General features: G+C 51.4%; 1 protein-coding gene across 1 annotated transcript in view; it reads right to left on the minus strand.

The window, feature by feature from the left end:
- Nucleotides 1–16896, minus strand: part of LOC103902902 (plexin-D1-like) — a 44245-nt gene that overhangs the window by 12058 nt on the left and 15291 nt on the right. Inside the window, 1 exon segment of the mRNA XM_009284019.1 lies at nt 16583–16740. Within this exon segment, the coding sequence (XP_009282294.1) occupies nt 16583–16740 (158 nt within the window).

The following is a 16896-nucleotide window of genomic DNA, read 5'->3' on the forward strand; positions in this document are numbered from 1 at the left end:
ACCCGCAGTATCCTCTGTGCAATGGCACACAGAGCAGACAATTCACCTGTTCTGCAAAACGGCTCATCCCCCCCTGCCTGGAGGGAGCACGCTGCCGCAGACGTGTCCAGGGCTCATTTCCCTGCTGCTGGACCAGTGCAAGCATGCTGCTGCAAACGGCAGACTGGGTCCTCTCCACAAAACCATCCTGACCTCGGTCCCCTGCGCGCCAGCAGACACCAGACCCTGCATCCGCTGCTGCTGCCAGTCGCGTCAGATGTGAAGCAACAAAGACTGATTTGAAAAACTTCCCCTGCTAAATAGAGTGCCAACCAGGAGGCAACATGTTCGGAGCTGCAGCTCGGGTCTCATGAGACTGAGACGAAAGGATCAAGTGTTGTGGATGCAAGTGACTTTGCTAAATGCATTTTGTAGTTTTATGGTATTTTGTTCTATTAAAAAATAAAATCGCAGCCCAAATTCTTACGTGTGTATGTTTCCCCCTGTAACTGGGCAACACAACTTTTTTATACCATACAGAGGATACAGCAAGCCATTCGTGTTTCTGATTTAATGGTCCCTTCCATTCACAGCCAGACCTTTAGAAATGCACTTGGGTTTATTTGTCTTGGGGATGATTATCTCTAGCCCTTCTTCATTACTCTTTACCAATATTAACCACCTAAAGCTCACAAGGCTCCTTCCAGCTGGGAAACTGAGGCACAGAGGCACCTCAGGCTGCCTGGGAGCCCAAGGGATGCTCAGCACCTCGTCTCCGCAGCAGCTGCCCAGGGAGCTGGTACTGGCGTTTGTCTGCCGGCAGCTTCACCACTTCCCAGCCCGAGGGACGCAGCCCTTTCTTCTCACAGGTGGCCAAAATCACGGGAAGCTCCTTATCTGCTGCGCCTGCCTGTGTATAAATCACGCATTTCAGACCTAATATCACTGCAAAGTGTTTTCCACAGTAAACAGGATGGAACTATTCTAACACAGACCAAGCTTTATTTTGGCCACATACATCCTTCCTCTGAAACACCTTTCTTTAAACGACATCAGCTCTTCCGACGGATGGGCAGGAGGAAACATATGGTGTTTCCCTCTCTCGGGTCTCAGGGTGGGGTGACACACTGTGCTGCTGTCTGTAAACCACAGCACCAAGGGGACATCTTAACTCTGCCACGTTATGGTAAACAGGATACGGCTAAGTCACATCCTTCTGCAGGCACCAGGCAATCACGGCAGCTTGGGAAACTGCACTTCAAGGTTGTGCTAAAAGGCTTTCTCCATGCGGAAAATGGGTTAAATCTTGCTCCATCTTAAATCAAACTGCCCTACCCTGAAGTGGAGAAAGCATAAACGTTAAGTTTTCTTCCAAAACCAATCTCTTTCTATCATCTGCATCTTAAAACAACCCTGTGGGCATTTACTGTATTGCCACTATTTTTTTGCTAGACATCCTGGATACTCAGTAACTCATGGAAATACAGGGTGGGTCTAGATTCGGATCCTTCTGCACCCAAAACATTTGACTCTGCCACTTTGACCCTAACAAAGAGCCACCTTGGGTGCAAGCTGGAGACAACCCACAACCGGCACCGGCCGAGCAGCGTTGCTGCCCACGCACTTGCAAGGAGGGTGTACTTGGTATTTTTGCAAAATTTCACAAGTGATGCAAATTAATTCAAACCAAGGAGCCACATCCAAAAGGAGGGTTAGTCAGATTAACCCCCGAGTGTGATCACAAAACCAAAGCGGGACAGAGATAAAAGATTTCCAGCCACATCAGAGCTCAAGAGTTCAGCTATTTTCATGGTGTGAGTTCAGTTTTTTATCACAGGCCTAAAAGGAGCAGAAAAAGCAATTTCCCAGTATTTCCATTACAGCCCCCCAGCCTTGGGCGCTGCGCCCCAGAGGCAGGCGCGCAGGATGTCCCTTCGGGAAGGAAGTCTGCTGGAAACAGAAGGAGGAAGAGGAGTGGTGAGGCAGCACTCAGGAAAAACATGAAACGTACTGATTTCTGCATCCTGTGTTTGTGACCTTAAAAATAGTTCTTAAGCAAAGATGGAGTTTATTTCTGAATCAAAAGCAGGCTGCAGTTCAGAAAAAAGCCCTGCAGCTTTTGCTTTCAGCAAGGCTTTTCTGACTCTACTACAGTGGGTCTGAAAGCTTCGCAGAGCACCAGTAAGTGGAAAGGGAGTCCGGCCCCTTTCATGCATCGTATCAGAGCGGATTAAAGTGTTGGCTTCTAGCATGCCTGGAGTCCTGGGAAAATGACACAGCCAGCATCCGATAATCCGCTCCAAACTTGTTGATTTGTGGGACTTAGCCATCATCTTCATAGGCTCAAAATTTGGCAGTTGCTCCCACACAACTGACATTTTCAGGCCATTAAAGTCTGTGATAAAAGGGCTCTAGTCTTATCTCTTGCCTTCCTTAACATAAACCATTAGGCTTTTATTAACATTTAGGTATGACTCAGGGAAATCTCTGATTGCAGAGAGAATATTCAAAATAATTCGGACACTGTTTGAAGACAATAGCAGGACATGGACTCAAAGTTGAACAGTACAGAGAGGCTAAAAAACAACATGGAAATACTGCACAGACACCATAGGAAAATGGGCAGAGCAAGAGATGGTGGCAAACCGGCCTGACTGCATTACGAAAACAGAAAGTACAAGCCCCACTCTGTGTCGGGCAGAGCTCAGACTGGCCACGAAACCCCTCCCAGGCAGAGCCCATTCATCCCGGAGTCCCCCCCACCCCACTCCCCCCTCCCCGTGCTGCCAGCAGTTTGTACACACAATCAGGCGTTTATCTGCTGGAGTGTCGCGGAACCAGAGCTGTCAAAAACAGGCTTTTTGGGATGCTTGGAGGAAAATGTCATCCTCAGAAGAGGACTCTACTGTTAAGGCACTTGAGACGTAAGCGGTCTCTAATTGTAGTGCTGCCGCAAGGGCAGGCATTATCACGGAGCTCCTCTAAATTCCCATATTTTTTAGGCAATGGGAGGCAAATCAACGTGCACGCTTGGCCAGTCGAGGCACTCGGGCTGAGAACCTCTGATAAAATGAATCTTGCTGAATTTTTCTCGAGAATCATCCACACTAAGCAATCAGCACACCCCCAGCACAGCAGACATCCTTAAAAAAGGCTTAAAATAAGATTTGCACCCTGGTTTCACTGGTTACTTAGACCACAAGTTTCTTGAGCGAAGAAGCAGTGGTTTTGCTGTGTTTTGCATGTTTGCACAGTGCCAGGCCTGGCCCACGGTGCTCTGCGAGCCACCAGCGTGACACCAGTAACGGGCTGTCCAAACACCCATCTGTCCGCTCTCAGTGGCAACGCGGACCATGTCCCACCTGCGGAGAGCTACGGCCGTGGCTCCACCACGCCAGTGGCTTTTCCAGCCCAACGGCATCTGGACACAGCGGGGGTCAGAGTCCCAGGGGGTAAATCAGCACCACCTGACCGATGCCAGGAGGCCCGTCAGCATCCACAGGACCTACTCAGATGCTCTCCTGAGCGTGCGTGATTGCTGCTCGGCAGCAGCCCTCTCCTGCAAACTTCCGTGTTGGTTCATGCCCTGGGAAACCACAATGATCCACATGCAGCCCCATGTGCCTCGCCCCCACATGGGATGACTATTGCCTCCATCCCTGGATTGGGAAAGTTAGTATCTTGCTGAAGAGGAGTAATTGCTAATGAAAAACTAGCAGCAGATTCCCTCTGTCAAACCCGCCTGAATCACTGCTCCCTGGCCAAACGCGCATCCACCGCACCACAGTCAGCAGCACCAGCAGCAGAGCCGCATCGGCCGCGCGGAGAGAAAAATGACCATGTCAGTGCACCCGCTCCTCCCTCCACCACTGACAAATGTCACCCCCATGCCGAAAAGTGTTCCTTTGGCTTCTGCAGAGCTCCTGATGCCTGGCAGTTTTTCAGCCTCTTATCTTCATTTTTATTTTACAGGAAAGCTTCCCCCCCCCATCTTAGAAAACTCATTCTTCCCTCTCCCTACTCTCGACTCCAGCCCTTTTCTTTCCTGCCAGCTCCTGACATTCACTCTTGGCAGCTTCACATGGGACATTCACCTGATTAAAGCGAGTGAGGAATTCAGGCTTGTGTCCCTCACATGAAGTGAGCAGAGCAAACCAGGAGTGAAGCCCAGCAAGCACAGGACCGATGTGGGTTGGGAATGGCTGTTGGGAAAGGCAGGGCGCAGCAAGCACTCTGCAGACAAGTGGTTCTCCTGGGACTTTTCATCGCCTTAGACCTGTTCCACGCTGCACAAGAATTACTCAGGAATCTGCACAGAGGCACGAGATGCCCAGCAGCCCTGGGTGCCCGTGCCACTTGTCCTGCCCTTCACCAATTTCTGAGTTTTCGGCAACGGTCGAGGTGCTCGCCTATTACAAGGTGATGGGCTCGCATGCCTGAAGCCGGGCTCAGGGCCAGAGCTGACCCAACTGACTGAGCCCACCAGCCCCCTGAAAGCAAAGGAGAAACTGTTTTCAGTGAGTCTGCAAAGATACAGATTTCCAGCCAGTCCAAGGCCAAGCCTGGGTCAGGCCAAACTGCTGCATCTAAGCGGCAGCAGCCACGTTCACCTCTGCTGCAGCCGCAGACCTCAAACCACCAGAGGTGAGGTGGTTTGAAATGCCGGAAGATGCTCTCAGCACCACATCTCATCTCCGAGGGCAAAACCCAAGCTCTGGCTGCTGTTCAGCAGCGGCAGCCCTGGGCAGACCTCACGTATGCCTGCTTGGCTGCTGCCTGCAAGAACCCATCTCGGAAGGAAGACGCAGTTGAAAGACTGGAACAGGACTAGGGAACAGCCAGGCTGTAGGCGAAGCCAGTCGGTCTGTGATGGTGAGGCCAAAGCCCAACAACGGCTTGAACAAACACAGGCTTCCCGCAGCCATCCATCTTCCACTGTGTCACTTCAGGTGCAGGAGGAAAGGGCAGGAGGTTTCTATAACCGGAGCCTTCCTTGGGGTGTTAGGGAGGATGTAAGAGCTCCGAGTCATTCCAGCCTCAGCTCCAGCAGTGGCACTGAAGCTGGATGCCTGCAGCTAGACAGTGTGATTACCCCTTCAGTCTCCTCTGCCACCTCCTCCTGCAGAAACTGGCCGGACTTGTGGCCATCCATCGCTCCACAAGCCCCAACCCCATTGTGCTGACCCTGAGGCTGAACTAATGGCCTCAAGTTGTGCCAGGGGAGGTTTAGATTGGATGTGAGGAAAAATTTCTTTACTGAAAGAGTGGTTAAACACTGGAACAGGCTGCCCAGGGAAGTGGTTGAGTCACCATCCCTGGAGGTATTTAAAAGACGTGTAGATGCAGCGCTTAGGGACATGGTCTAGTGGGCATGGTGGTGTTGGGTTGACGGTTGGAGTCGATGATCTTAGAGGTCTTTTCCAACCTTAATGATTCTATAATTCTATGATTCTACTGGTAAAGAAAGCTGAGGGCAATGTTGACAGGAGACTGGCAGGACCTGCTCTGCACAGACCTCCCCCAAAACACCTTCCCTCTGGCCCAGGCAGCCCTGGCACAGGTCCCCCTTCCTTGCTCCGCACAAGCCGGGGGTCTGGCAAGCCCCAGCACTTCACCCTGCAGAGAGCTGAAGCAGCACGTGCGACTGCACGGGGAACTGCTCGAAGCGGAGAAATACAAAAAAGTAGCAGTCTTTTAACTGAAATTGCACATCCTTCATGCTGCCAGGAAGACTGGTCAAGCTTATTATGTTAGCCTTCATCCTGCATTAAATACAATACTTCAGATTATACAATCTAATCCCCCAGGAATGGGCAGGCAGAGGGATTAACAAACAACAGGCTCCAAAGGGGTTGTCATAGTCAAAATAGCATGCATTTAAGCAGCGAGAGTTTGTATGTCCTTTAAATTCACGCCCGTTGGAAATGCGGCTCCTCTGCCCCGCTCCCCAGGGACAAGGAGCAGAGCGGATCAGCCAAGTGCACCTTGTCCCAAGGACACTCGCGCTGCTCTGAAAGCCAAACTAACGCATCCCCCTCGAAACTGTTTGGAGTGAGACGCCTGATTTATTCAGGCTGTATTTTCTTAGCTGCTCTTTCCTTGGGAGAGCCCTCCCTTCCACCACTCAGGCTGTGTTTCTCATTTATATTGAGCTTTGGCTTCAGTAACCAATCTCAAACTATTCAAACTCCTTCCCACAGGGAGGAGTCCTGGGTGAACTGTGAGTTTGGCTCCTCAATCTTCAGGGGTTATTTTTTTATTATTGCTACTACTAACACTTGGCACTTTACATGCTCAAAGTGCTCTGAAGGCATATCTGTGCAATTCTGGGCTGAAAAAAGCATCCATTAAAGTAACAACTTCTTCCCTAACACAAAGGGTCTTTTGCATGTGTCAGTTCAAAACTGCTTCATTTAGCAATAGTTTATAGTAAATGTTTTCCTGTATTTTCCTCATTAGTTCTGCCAAATCAATTAAGCTCTGAGATAATGAGCAGAACTCTACTCTTCTTTTACGCATCCTCAGTAAAACCTGCCTCTGAACGGCAGTGCTGCCCCACGCCACCGTGGCGTCCTCCGTGGGTACCACCGCGCACATCGCCTGCTCAGCAACCTTGGCACCAGCATCCAGAAACAAAACAACGCCACTTGCTTCCAGCACCCAGCCCGCTGTGGTAGTTTGGCATGGAAAGGTTAAAAAAAGCCTTTTTGGTCATTAACCGAGTACTCCAAATGTGGAAGCGACCAAGGCATAAAGACGTGGTCTAAGGGAGATGTGCTGCTTCCCCAGCTCACAGGCATACCCTTCCTCCACCCTAACACACAAGATAGAGACCTCTGCCCTCATTTTTGGGACTGAGAAAATCCAAGTAAACAGGTTAAATGGATGGTTATGGAAAGTGCGAAGAATGAAGGTGTGAGCGCAGGCTCCTCCAACCTGCGGCCAGCCCTTGGACTCGCACACATAGTCTCCTCTTGCAGGCAGCACCTGTACGAAGCAAAAGACATTCTCCAGGCATCTCTCTGAAAGCACTGTGCTTGTTGACTTGCCAGTATCGCACCTCTACAGCTTCTTCTTTGGCGGTCCTCCCTCCCCACCCCGCCCTCCCAATTAGGAAATTAGGATCAGCAGAATAATTTCAAAATTTGTTAAAAATCAGTGGTCCTACTGGATTCAGCAACTGAGCACCTCTCTTATTTGGTCAAAGTATGGAAGGCTTTCCTTTTCTCTACCATTTTATATTTTTCTCTACCTGTCTTCAAGATTTGTAGAAACTGATGTTTCCAAAGCTGTTTAGAAAGATCAGCTGTGCTTTGCAGCTTGCTGTGGTACCAAATCTCAGCAAAAAATGACACTACGGTTAGGTGATCCCAGGGACATAACATTGCAACCCCAGCTCCTCCCCAAAGCTTGAAACCTTTCTTCAGCAGCTTATTTGACAGTGGCCAAGTAGCCTTTCTGTGTTCAGGGAGCCCCAGTACGTCGAGGTGGCCAGCACGGCAGCCGAGCGCTCCCCTGGCAGGGGGAATCCCAGGAGGGATGCACGGAACTTCCACCCATCCCAGCCTTCTGCCATGTGGCTCAACCCAGGGACACGCGCAATTCAAACCAAACAAAAAAGAGTGAGGAGGAAAACATCTGTATCAGTTGCTCCCCAGATGCGGATGTCTGTCCCCTCAAGCAGAGATTTAGCCACAATTTCCTTCCCATTTAATGACCTGCCACACTGATTGCTGAAAGCCCGACCTGAGCCCACTGCCTGCGTGAGCCGGTTCCCAGACCGGGGTGGTGGTCCACTGCTCCCCGAGGAACCCCACGCAACAGCACACCATTACTGGTGCCTCTGTACCACTTGCAGTTAACATCTTGATCTACAAGATATACTGAAGGATGACAGGGACTGACGAGTCAAACAACTTTGGAAACTGCTATTTTATATTACATTAAAAAACCCTTCATCTTTCACATCTCCCCTTCTTCAACGAGTGCTATCATTATACTGTAAACTTTTCCCAACTCCTCCTAAAAAGATTGCTCCACACACAGCCATTTTCTAAAACATTCCAGGTTTTCAATGGCCCCTTTTAATTAGGTGATCCACCAGAGATGGCTTTTGGCCGCTAGCAGCTCACAACCCGTTGAAAGTTGGCAGCGGTCAGCAGACAGTGGGATGAAAATCTAATAGCCGAAGGGTTTTTGCTCCAGAAGGGAGCAGTACGAAGCAGCATAATACTTTAAACAGAGATGAGACAGAAACAGGAAGACAAGTTCCAAATTTCCTTCAAATAATAGAAGTACGTGTTTGCAAATCCAGACTTTCAGGCAATTTTGTTTCTGGGTTAGAATTGAAAGATTTGTATTCCAGTGCCACTTGCAACGCATAAGCTGCAGAAATCTTGTCAGAGCAATGACCCTCCAATGGATCAGGCCCAAAAAATGGGCAGCCTTGTTCCAGCAGCTGATCCCATCTGGCCAGACTGCTGCTGCCCAACATCAGCTGCCTCCCACTGCCTGCGCCGCTGGTGCAACAGCCAGCACAGATTTGGTGGCTGGAGGGGCGAACGCAGAGCACAGATTTGGTGGCTGCAGGTGCAAACGCAAGCCTGCAGCTTCGCTGAGGCCTGAGACTTCAATTGGGGTTTGTGCCCTGGACTCGAGCAGCCCCACCATGAGCCCCAAGCTCCCTCGGTGTCCCGCAGCTCCTGCAGCCGCCGCTCACCCGTGTGGTGGCACCCTCAGGAGCATGGCAGCAAACCCAGGGACTGCGACTCTGGCCATGCTGCCTTCTGAGGAGGGCACAGCAGAATGAGACCCCCAGTGTGGAAAAAAGCCTGAATATCCAAGTTAACCCCTATCCCGTTGCCCACCTGAGAAACACCCCAAGCCAATGCGCCTCTTGTCCCACCCCTGGCCTGCAAGGCTGTGCTTATCCGCAGGTCCCTTCCTCCAAAAAACAATGCATCCTGAACTGGAGAGGAAGGCACTGGGGCTGGCAATAGCAGATCAGCTCTGCTCAGACCACAGGCCACCACTGCTGCATCCCTGCTGCTGCAGGACGCCGCGGCCCCTGTGCTCCCGGTCCCTGGGGGCATCCTGGTCCCAACCCCCAGCACAGATCTGTGTGAGGAACCAGTGTACGCTCCCCACACTGGACAAGCCCTGCTGACACTCAGCGGGTAATGAGGCGAAATCACCACAGGCTTTGATATCAGCCCTGCTCATCAGCGCACCACATCTAACAGGGGCTCATCCAGGCTCTGTTTGATATGGGCCTTCTCCGGAGCGAGCCATCCCACGCCCCCGCCAGCCTCGCTCCGCTGGAGCGGTGGCTGCCAGCAGAACTGCTGTCCAGATGTTAGAAATTAGTACTGCTCCCTCTGCTCAAAAATGTCAATAAATTCTACTGGTCTCTCAAAGTGGGAGATTGCCATAGACAGTCTGCCACCTCCTCCACTTGCTGCAAGGTGTTAGATCCCAACTTGAAAAGAAAACAAGAACTTGCAATAATTTAACCAACCCAACAAAAACCAAAACCAAAACAGAAAAAAAAAAGCAAAGCAAAGCAGATCTCTCCTGCAGATGCAGTGGTCAGCTCACCCCCCCACTCCACGCTGTGCCCCTGGGTGCGTGTGCTGGGGACAGTGACACAGCAGCACTCCAGCACTTGGGACCTCAGTTCAAATCCTGACACTGCCACCCATCTGATCAACGACAAGGCATCGATCAGGCTGTCTCTTACCACCTACTTTCCCCCATGAAAAGAGGGCAATAACGCTCCCCCAGCCCAGACTGGTGCACTGTACCAAGGGTTCACAACAACAAATGGATCTGCAAGTGCACGGGGCTGCAGCAACACCGCAGGCGCAGCCCTGTTGCTCCTTGCACAAGGGGCACAGCACAGGCAGCAATGCCTCCAGGCGTCACCACGTGCCCCTGACCATGGAGCCGTTTCTTCCTCCTGGTCAAGAACACTGACCCCCATCCATCACCTCCTCGGTGCAAACGAGCTGTCACACGCCTGTGCACACAGTCCCTGCAGCTGGGGAGACCCCGGCTGCAACGGGCGACCCCTTGCACGTGCCACGCACGAGCCTGAGCCGGGAGGCACAGCCGCACTGCTGTAGGTAGCTTGTGGTGGCACTCAGGTGGTTATAATTGATTGTTTCCAACTGCTGCTGGTTCAGGCTTGCCCCATGTTTGCATTAAATTACCACAGTCAGGGGCTCAGACCTATTATGTTTCCAACAACTTACTGGAAGAGGTCATCAGACCAGAATATCACAACGGTGCAGTTGCCTATGAGTTTAAATAGATGCCTACTGGGTTTTTCAAGGCGTAGTGAGGTGTTCTTACAGCATCTTCAGGCACCCGTCCACATCTCTAGGTGCCTTATTCACCTCTCCAGGTGCCCTCAGCCCCACCAATCTTCTCTCTGAATCACTATAAAATAGACTTTGAAAAATCAGAAAAGAGATGGCAAATCCCTTCATTTCCACCCACCAAGACCCCGCAGCCAAGCTAGCACACATCGGGGTTCCCAGGGAGCAGGTTTGTGTTCACATGTGAGAGCCAAACGCCCGCCCTGGAAAAAATCCCTTCATTCCACCCACCAAGACCCGCAGCCAAGCTAGCACACATCGGGGTTCCCAGGGAGCAGGTTTGTGTTCACATGTGAGAGCCAAACGCCCGCCCTGGAAAACGTCTGGGGCTACACAAATAAAAGTGGTTGAAAACCCCCAATGAAGGGACTGCTGCCGAGATATGATCACCACCTCCATACGATCGTATGAGCACCTCACAGAGTCCTCCAGTGTCCTCCTGGCCGTGATGTACCTCCACATGCAACACTGGACTTGGCCAAAATTATCCTTTTTCTGTTTTCCACCTAAACCATTCTTTAGTTACAGGAGATTTGATGAGCTCAATGGATCAAAATTAATCTGAATTTCTAGCTAACGAGAATAACAAGGTCTGTGCAGCCAGTTGTGGTTACAGCTCTCCAGAAACCCAAGGGGGCAGCTCTGATCCCCCGCTGCAAAAGGACCCGGCGCCCGCCTCGCCAGGCCAGCCAGCCAGCACCAGCCAGCACCACAGGCCCAAGGCTCCAGGAGCAGGAGGGCGCTTTGCCACAGCCAGAAGCCATTTTCTCTTCTCTCACCTAAAGCAGCACAACTTCTGGTTTCCAGGCGCAGAAACTTCTGCCACTTCGACCAAATTTCCCTTTGCAATTTGGGATCTGTTTGAGCTTGAGATGCAAACCAGAGGCGAGCCCCAGGGCCCCCGGGAGGTGCGTTCCCACCACCCACATTCGGCTTGGGGGCACCAAGCCGTTCCCTGAGAGACTCCCCTGCGTAGCACAAAGTGCCGGGGCCGCGGTGGCCCTTGGCAGCGGGAAAGCCCCTGGGCGCAGGCAGCCCACGGAGCTGAGCCTGCCTTCCCAGGAAGGGCGAGATTCACATGGCTCCTGCTCTCTGCTCCCAGCTGCCTGCGTGTGCCTTGACTGCAGGCAGAAGGTCGTATTTCCACATAAATTCCCAAGGAAACATACCCAACAGTTGGCCACGACTCGCTAATACCAGGTGAGAGACAGAGCAGGTACACAGTACTTGGGTCCAAGTCCAAAGCCTTGCAAAGCCCAGCAAAGCTCAGGCTGTGGCTTGAACCTCTCATCTGGGGCATCCCAGGTCCTGCCTGGGGCATCCCAGGTCCCTCCTGCTGTGGGCAGACCAGCCCCTCACCGCCCAGCCCTTGGACGGCAGCTTGGAGGGACACCGACTTCCCACTGCTTGTAAAACAACATCCAGAAGCAAAACGGATTATGGCGATACAACAGTGTGGTGCAGCTTTGCAGTAACGGGGCATTTGCACCTTCAGGTGCATGCTAGCAATTCCAAACACAACACATTCTGCGAAAAGCAGAAATTGTCTGCCACAAGAACTCCTGCCTCATTTTTAATGTACAAATTAAGTGTAAATTCCCAGTTTCCTTTCTGTGGCTAATCCTCCGGATTTATTTGAGTAGATGTAAGGTTAGAGCACATTCATTTTCATGTTTGGAATTTCTAAATTAGTATAAACCAGCACTTCAAAGTAACTCAGCTCCTATAAAACCCAATCCCACGGAGATGCCACAGTGTATTTGGACAGTAACTAGATGCTTTGTCATATTCCCACGTGTATATGACTTTTTTTCTTTGGGAACATTTTCTGACTGGTTTCAAACCACATTTCTATGCCTAGGCTTACATATATGCTGAGACTGTTTATACAGTCTACCCAAGGAGTTCGTTTTATTTAACAACCCGTTATAGTAAAGCTCACTGGTGGGTATCTCATCATTACACCACAAAACACTGTGCTCAATGAGCATGCAGGATCTGACACAAAGCCACAAGAGCCATAAACTTGAGAATTAATGCTGAAACGCATAATTATCCCAGGCCGCCGTGCCTATGTTTTTCAGCACAGGAAACAAACTGGATTTTCAGCCTTTTTTGAGTTGCAGACCCCAAAACATTTCCCATGAGAGATGCAGATCCCTGGCTAGCAAATCTAGATCTAATGAATACAAGTCTGCTTTCCCTAGTTACCTCCCCAGGAGTTTTTAGAAGGAGAGCGTGGGGCTTACCGCGAAAACTTCAGAAGACGAGAACAGGAGTCCGGCATAGCTGGGAGCGTGGGATGGGGTTACCAGCTCAGCTTTTCCTCAAGCGTGCTTGTTCGTCGCACAGTGTGTTTTATTTTGTGTTAAACTCGTACCCCCACGTCAGCCAATGTTTGGACACCCAGAGTGGGAAGATTTGTAGAGATGCCTGGAAATCCACATTCGCTTGCCCTTCTGCTGCAGCCACGGCCGGGAGAGCGGGGCTGGGACTACCAGCAGCCATCCTCATTTCCCTGGCCAAAAAGGCAGCTGCCAGTTGGAGCAGCACAAAGGTACCCGGTCTGTCCCCCTGCCCCAAACACCAGCCCAAGAGACGGGGCAGTGGCAAGAGCATGCCATGGGGGCTTCTCTCCGCTGTGACGTGGCGGTGATGCAGCATGGCCGCCCGCACCACAGGAATGGCCATAACTTTATTTTCAGTGGCGCCGAGGGGGAAGGTGCTGGGACACCCCACACAGCCGCTCCTCTTGGGCCATTGGGAAGCTGGGGATGGGGTCTTGTCTGGTCTGCTTTCACAAGGGCTCTGGCATACCGCAGCTGCGCCTCGTTCCAGCCACACAGCCGGCATGACCTTCAAACCTACTAGGCCGTGGTCCTGCTGGGGCAGAATAGTTCAAATACGAAGTAAACCCACTCGGCGTCCTCGGACTTTGATAAGCTCTGTCAGCACATTGCTGCAAATGACGTTAAGGACAGTCTGCTACAGAGAGCTCATACTCCTTTTCTCTCCTGGCGGCTCTGGTTCAAATTCCACCCAGGCTTCGAGCGGGCAAAACGCAGCAGTGACTCCATGCGAGTATTTCAATTTAACTGCATGCGTTACAAAGACAGCCTGGTATTTGACACAAAATTCATTATAAAAAGCTATTTCTGTTCAGAGAAAGCAATCCTAGCGCTCACCCACTCACTCTCAGTACAAGAACCCAATCAAACTAAATCCTTCCCTAATACATCCTCCTTCCCCTAAGCTGCCGCTGAGAATTCACCTCCTCGGTAAGTGACTTTTTCAGCAGCACTCATTGAGAACAACCGACCAGCCTCCACTTCTGACCCAGACCGTCCTCCTCTGCACGTTTTCTCCATGTCTCACAAAGCCATTAAGCATGTGCTTAATTGCAAGTTAGTGCTTCCATCAAAGCGATGGGCCCATTCCCAGGCCAAGCTGGTGACTCCCCTTGCCCAGCAGTGGGAACGCAGGCTAACCGGCCACCCGGGCTCCCCCACTAGCCAGCAGAGACATGCTGTCCCCAGGTCCACCTGCCCCACCCGCCCTCCGAAGCCTCCTGCGTGGCCAGTCCCACGTGGTCACAGTGGGAGCTGAACAAGCGGCTGCCACCACACTGACCGCAACTGCTCGAGAGCGCTCCCCTGCATGGGGACGAAGCCCCTCCGTTCAGTGCCGGCCTCCCGTTGGACCTCTTGTCACGATGCTGAGGGGTAATGAGCCTGGCCCCTCATCGGGCAGCGCTGCCGCAGCGGTGCCACAGGGACAGCCGGGGGTGGCCGGCACACCAAGGGGCCACTGACAAAACCCATCACTGGCAGCCGAGTGCTGCAGCTCCCTGGCTGAGTCACAGCCGAGTGCTGCAGGAGAGGAGCATTCAATTAGACAGAAGAGCACACAAGGGGGCAATGATTTTCCTTTCACACCGCATTACAGCTAACAGCCCATGCTCCGTATTTGTAACAACTGACTACTTCAGCCGAACGCACACTCGGAATGAATCAGGCCATCATTACGTTTTTATTTTTTCTTCCAGAAGGAGCTTAAAACCCAACCACCTAGTCCACAGGAAGAACTAATGATGAACCACGATTTTGATAATACTGGAGCACCTATCACTGACGCATAGGCAAAAGAAAACCTGGAAACCCACTAACGGGTGGAGAAGTGGAGCTCATCATGGGAAGGCAGCTAGATGCTGATCTGCTCTGCCGAACCAGCTGCTGCTTTAATACATTTTCCTGCTGCGTTCCCAGGGCTGGGACACAAAATGTATTACAGCATTTCATTGTCTTGAAGGTGGAAATTGATGTTAGGTTTTTGCAGCACAAAGAAACACAGTATTACAACTCTTCTCTTGACACTGCCACTCTGGGACTTGAAAATGAAAACAGCTTGTTAACTTGTTGGCAATTCCAATGATTAAGTAAAAGGCAAAAAAAAATGAAAGGCTCTCCTTCTGACTGGTAGGAAGGCTTCCCAGCAGGCTTGGTCAGCAGTTTTAGAGGAATACGCTTCAAATATATGGGAAGTGTAGAAATATTAGGCATGAACAAATATTAATGGTATGCTTCATTTGTATCCTGCTGTACTTGACATCAAAGGATCTCAAAGCAGCTTTACAAATGTAATCTTATGCTACACGTGAGTTAGGTTTCTGAATAATAGTAATAAATACAAGAGTATGCGGCAAATCAGGAAACTGAGGCACCTAGGGTTAAATGACTGGTTCAAGGGCAACGACACAGCAGCAGTGGCAGTCGGGACTAGAACCCAGTTTTCCCCGTCCACCCTATATAACCACCAACCATACCACTGTCTCCATGTAAACAAATTTTCTCGCAGCCTGATCTCGCCACAACGGTAAACATGGAGGGTTTCTACTGACTTCTGTAGGATTGGAGAGACTCGGTGATTTCTAGCTTGCTCCTCTGAAGCTCACGTCCCTTATTGCTTACCCCTTCAAGAACACTGCCATCCTTCACAGACTGCCTTTGTGGCATCAACGGACCACGTACTCCTAGTCACCTTCCTCGCCTACCCAGAGAGAAGGACTGCTACCAGGAGCACGCTTTACAGCGGAACAGCATTACGGGCCAGACCCAAAGACGGAGTGAAATCTCATTTCTGCGCTGAGTCTCCCTCGAGTCACTGGGGAATTAGCTGTCTAAATACCTTCCTGGATATAGCACTTTGTATTTTAAATGTTAATAGACCGGTGTTAGTCATGATTATTTTCCCTACTGAACAAAAGTTAGAAAAAACAGCATCTTCCCAACAGTCCTGGGGCACTGAGGAAGCTCAAGGGAAGCGGGTGTCTTTCTGACATTGACTTTCAGTTACAACTAGGCTGTTAACTCTCTAAGCACCCTCCAGAAGTCTCAGCCACAATGCCTCCTCTTGACCCACATGGTAGAGACAGTTCAATCCTGTGAGGGGCTGAGGGGCTGATTCGCAGGGATGCTGAGCTTCAACCACAGCCAACAAGAACTGCGGGTGCTTTCTCATCCTGTAAATAGGATTCCTGACTCCCAGTGACTCCTCTAAGAGCCGTGACCATGCCAAGGCTTCAGGACTGGGCTCCCAGTGTTTAACGCACTGAGTCTTTGTGGAATTAACTCAAAAGCCAGGACAACTACCAGATTTCCTGGCTGTCAGGCAGCTTGTACTTTGCCACCAGGGAAAAACTACTCAACTTTGCTAGAGTAGGTCTATGAACCAGTGCATTAAGACTACATATTTTAACACAGCATGGAGACGCCACACTAAACACTTCGGTTACCATGGGAAACCTTTCTCTCTTTGCCACTGGCATTGCACAGGGAAGCCCAAGCCCAAACGCTCTATCTTGCCTTTGAAATCAAACAGATGTTTTTACGATCTTTGATGGAGCTGAGTTATGCATCCTTCCCAGAGGAAGGGAAAAATGCAGTGTTAAAGCAGCCCTTTTTTCTTTCTTTCTTTTTTTTCCCAAGCATCGCATATCTTTAGTGAAAGGGAAAACAGGCGTCTTTATCTGGCGTTAACATTTACGGCCACTTGGTAACAAATTGTGACAATAGCAAACTTTTACCCTGAACGCAACGAAACAAGGCGGCCTGTGTGTGCGTGCCCCCTGGCAGGGCTGTCCGGCCGCGGCCGCGGGAGGGGACGTGGGAAGGGATCGGCTGGGCTGGCGATGCTCGCCGCCCTCCCGGCTGCGCAAGGGCACTCACCGGGGAGCGGGGACAGCGCGCCCGTGAGTCACCGCGGCTCACCGGGGACAGGGGCGTGGGAATAACGGCGTCCCCTGACAGACGGGGGGGTCTCCCCCGCAACGCGCACACAGACACACACACGTTCTCTGTTCGGCACGACCCCCCCGCACGCTTGGCTGCAGGGGGAAGCAGCCGGGACCCAACCGGCTTTGACGGCGTGACCCAGTGCGACACGGCTCCCGCGCGAGCGAGGACCGGCGCGGGGCACCGAGAGAGCGGAGGGGGAGCGCGGGGCGAGCGGGGCGCGGGGAGAGCGGGGAGAGCGTGGAGCC

The sequence above is a fragment of the Aptenodytes forsteri genome, unplaced genomic scaffold, assembly GCF_000699145.1.
Source record: "Aptenodytes forsteri isolate BGI_AS27 unplaced genomic scaffold, ASM69914v1 Scaffold267, whole genome shotgun sequence".
Classification (NCBI taxonomy): domain Eukaryota; kingdom Metazoa; phylum Chordata; class Aves; order Sphenisciformes; family Spheniscidae; genus Aptenodytes; species Aptenodytes forsteri.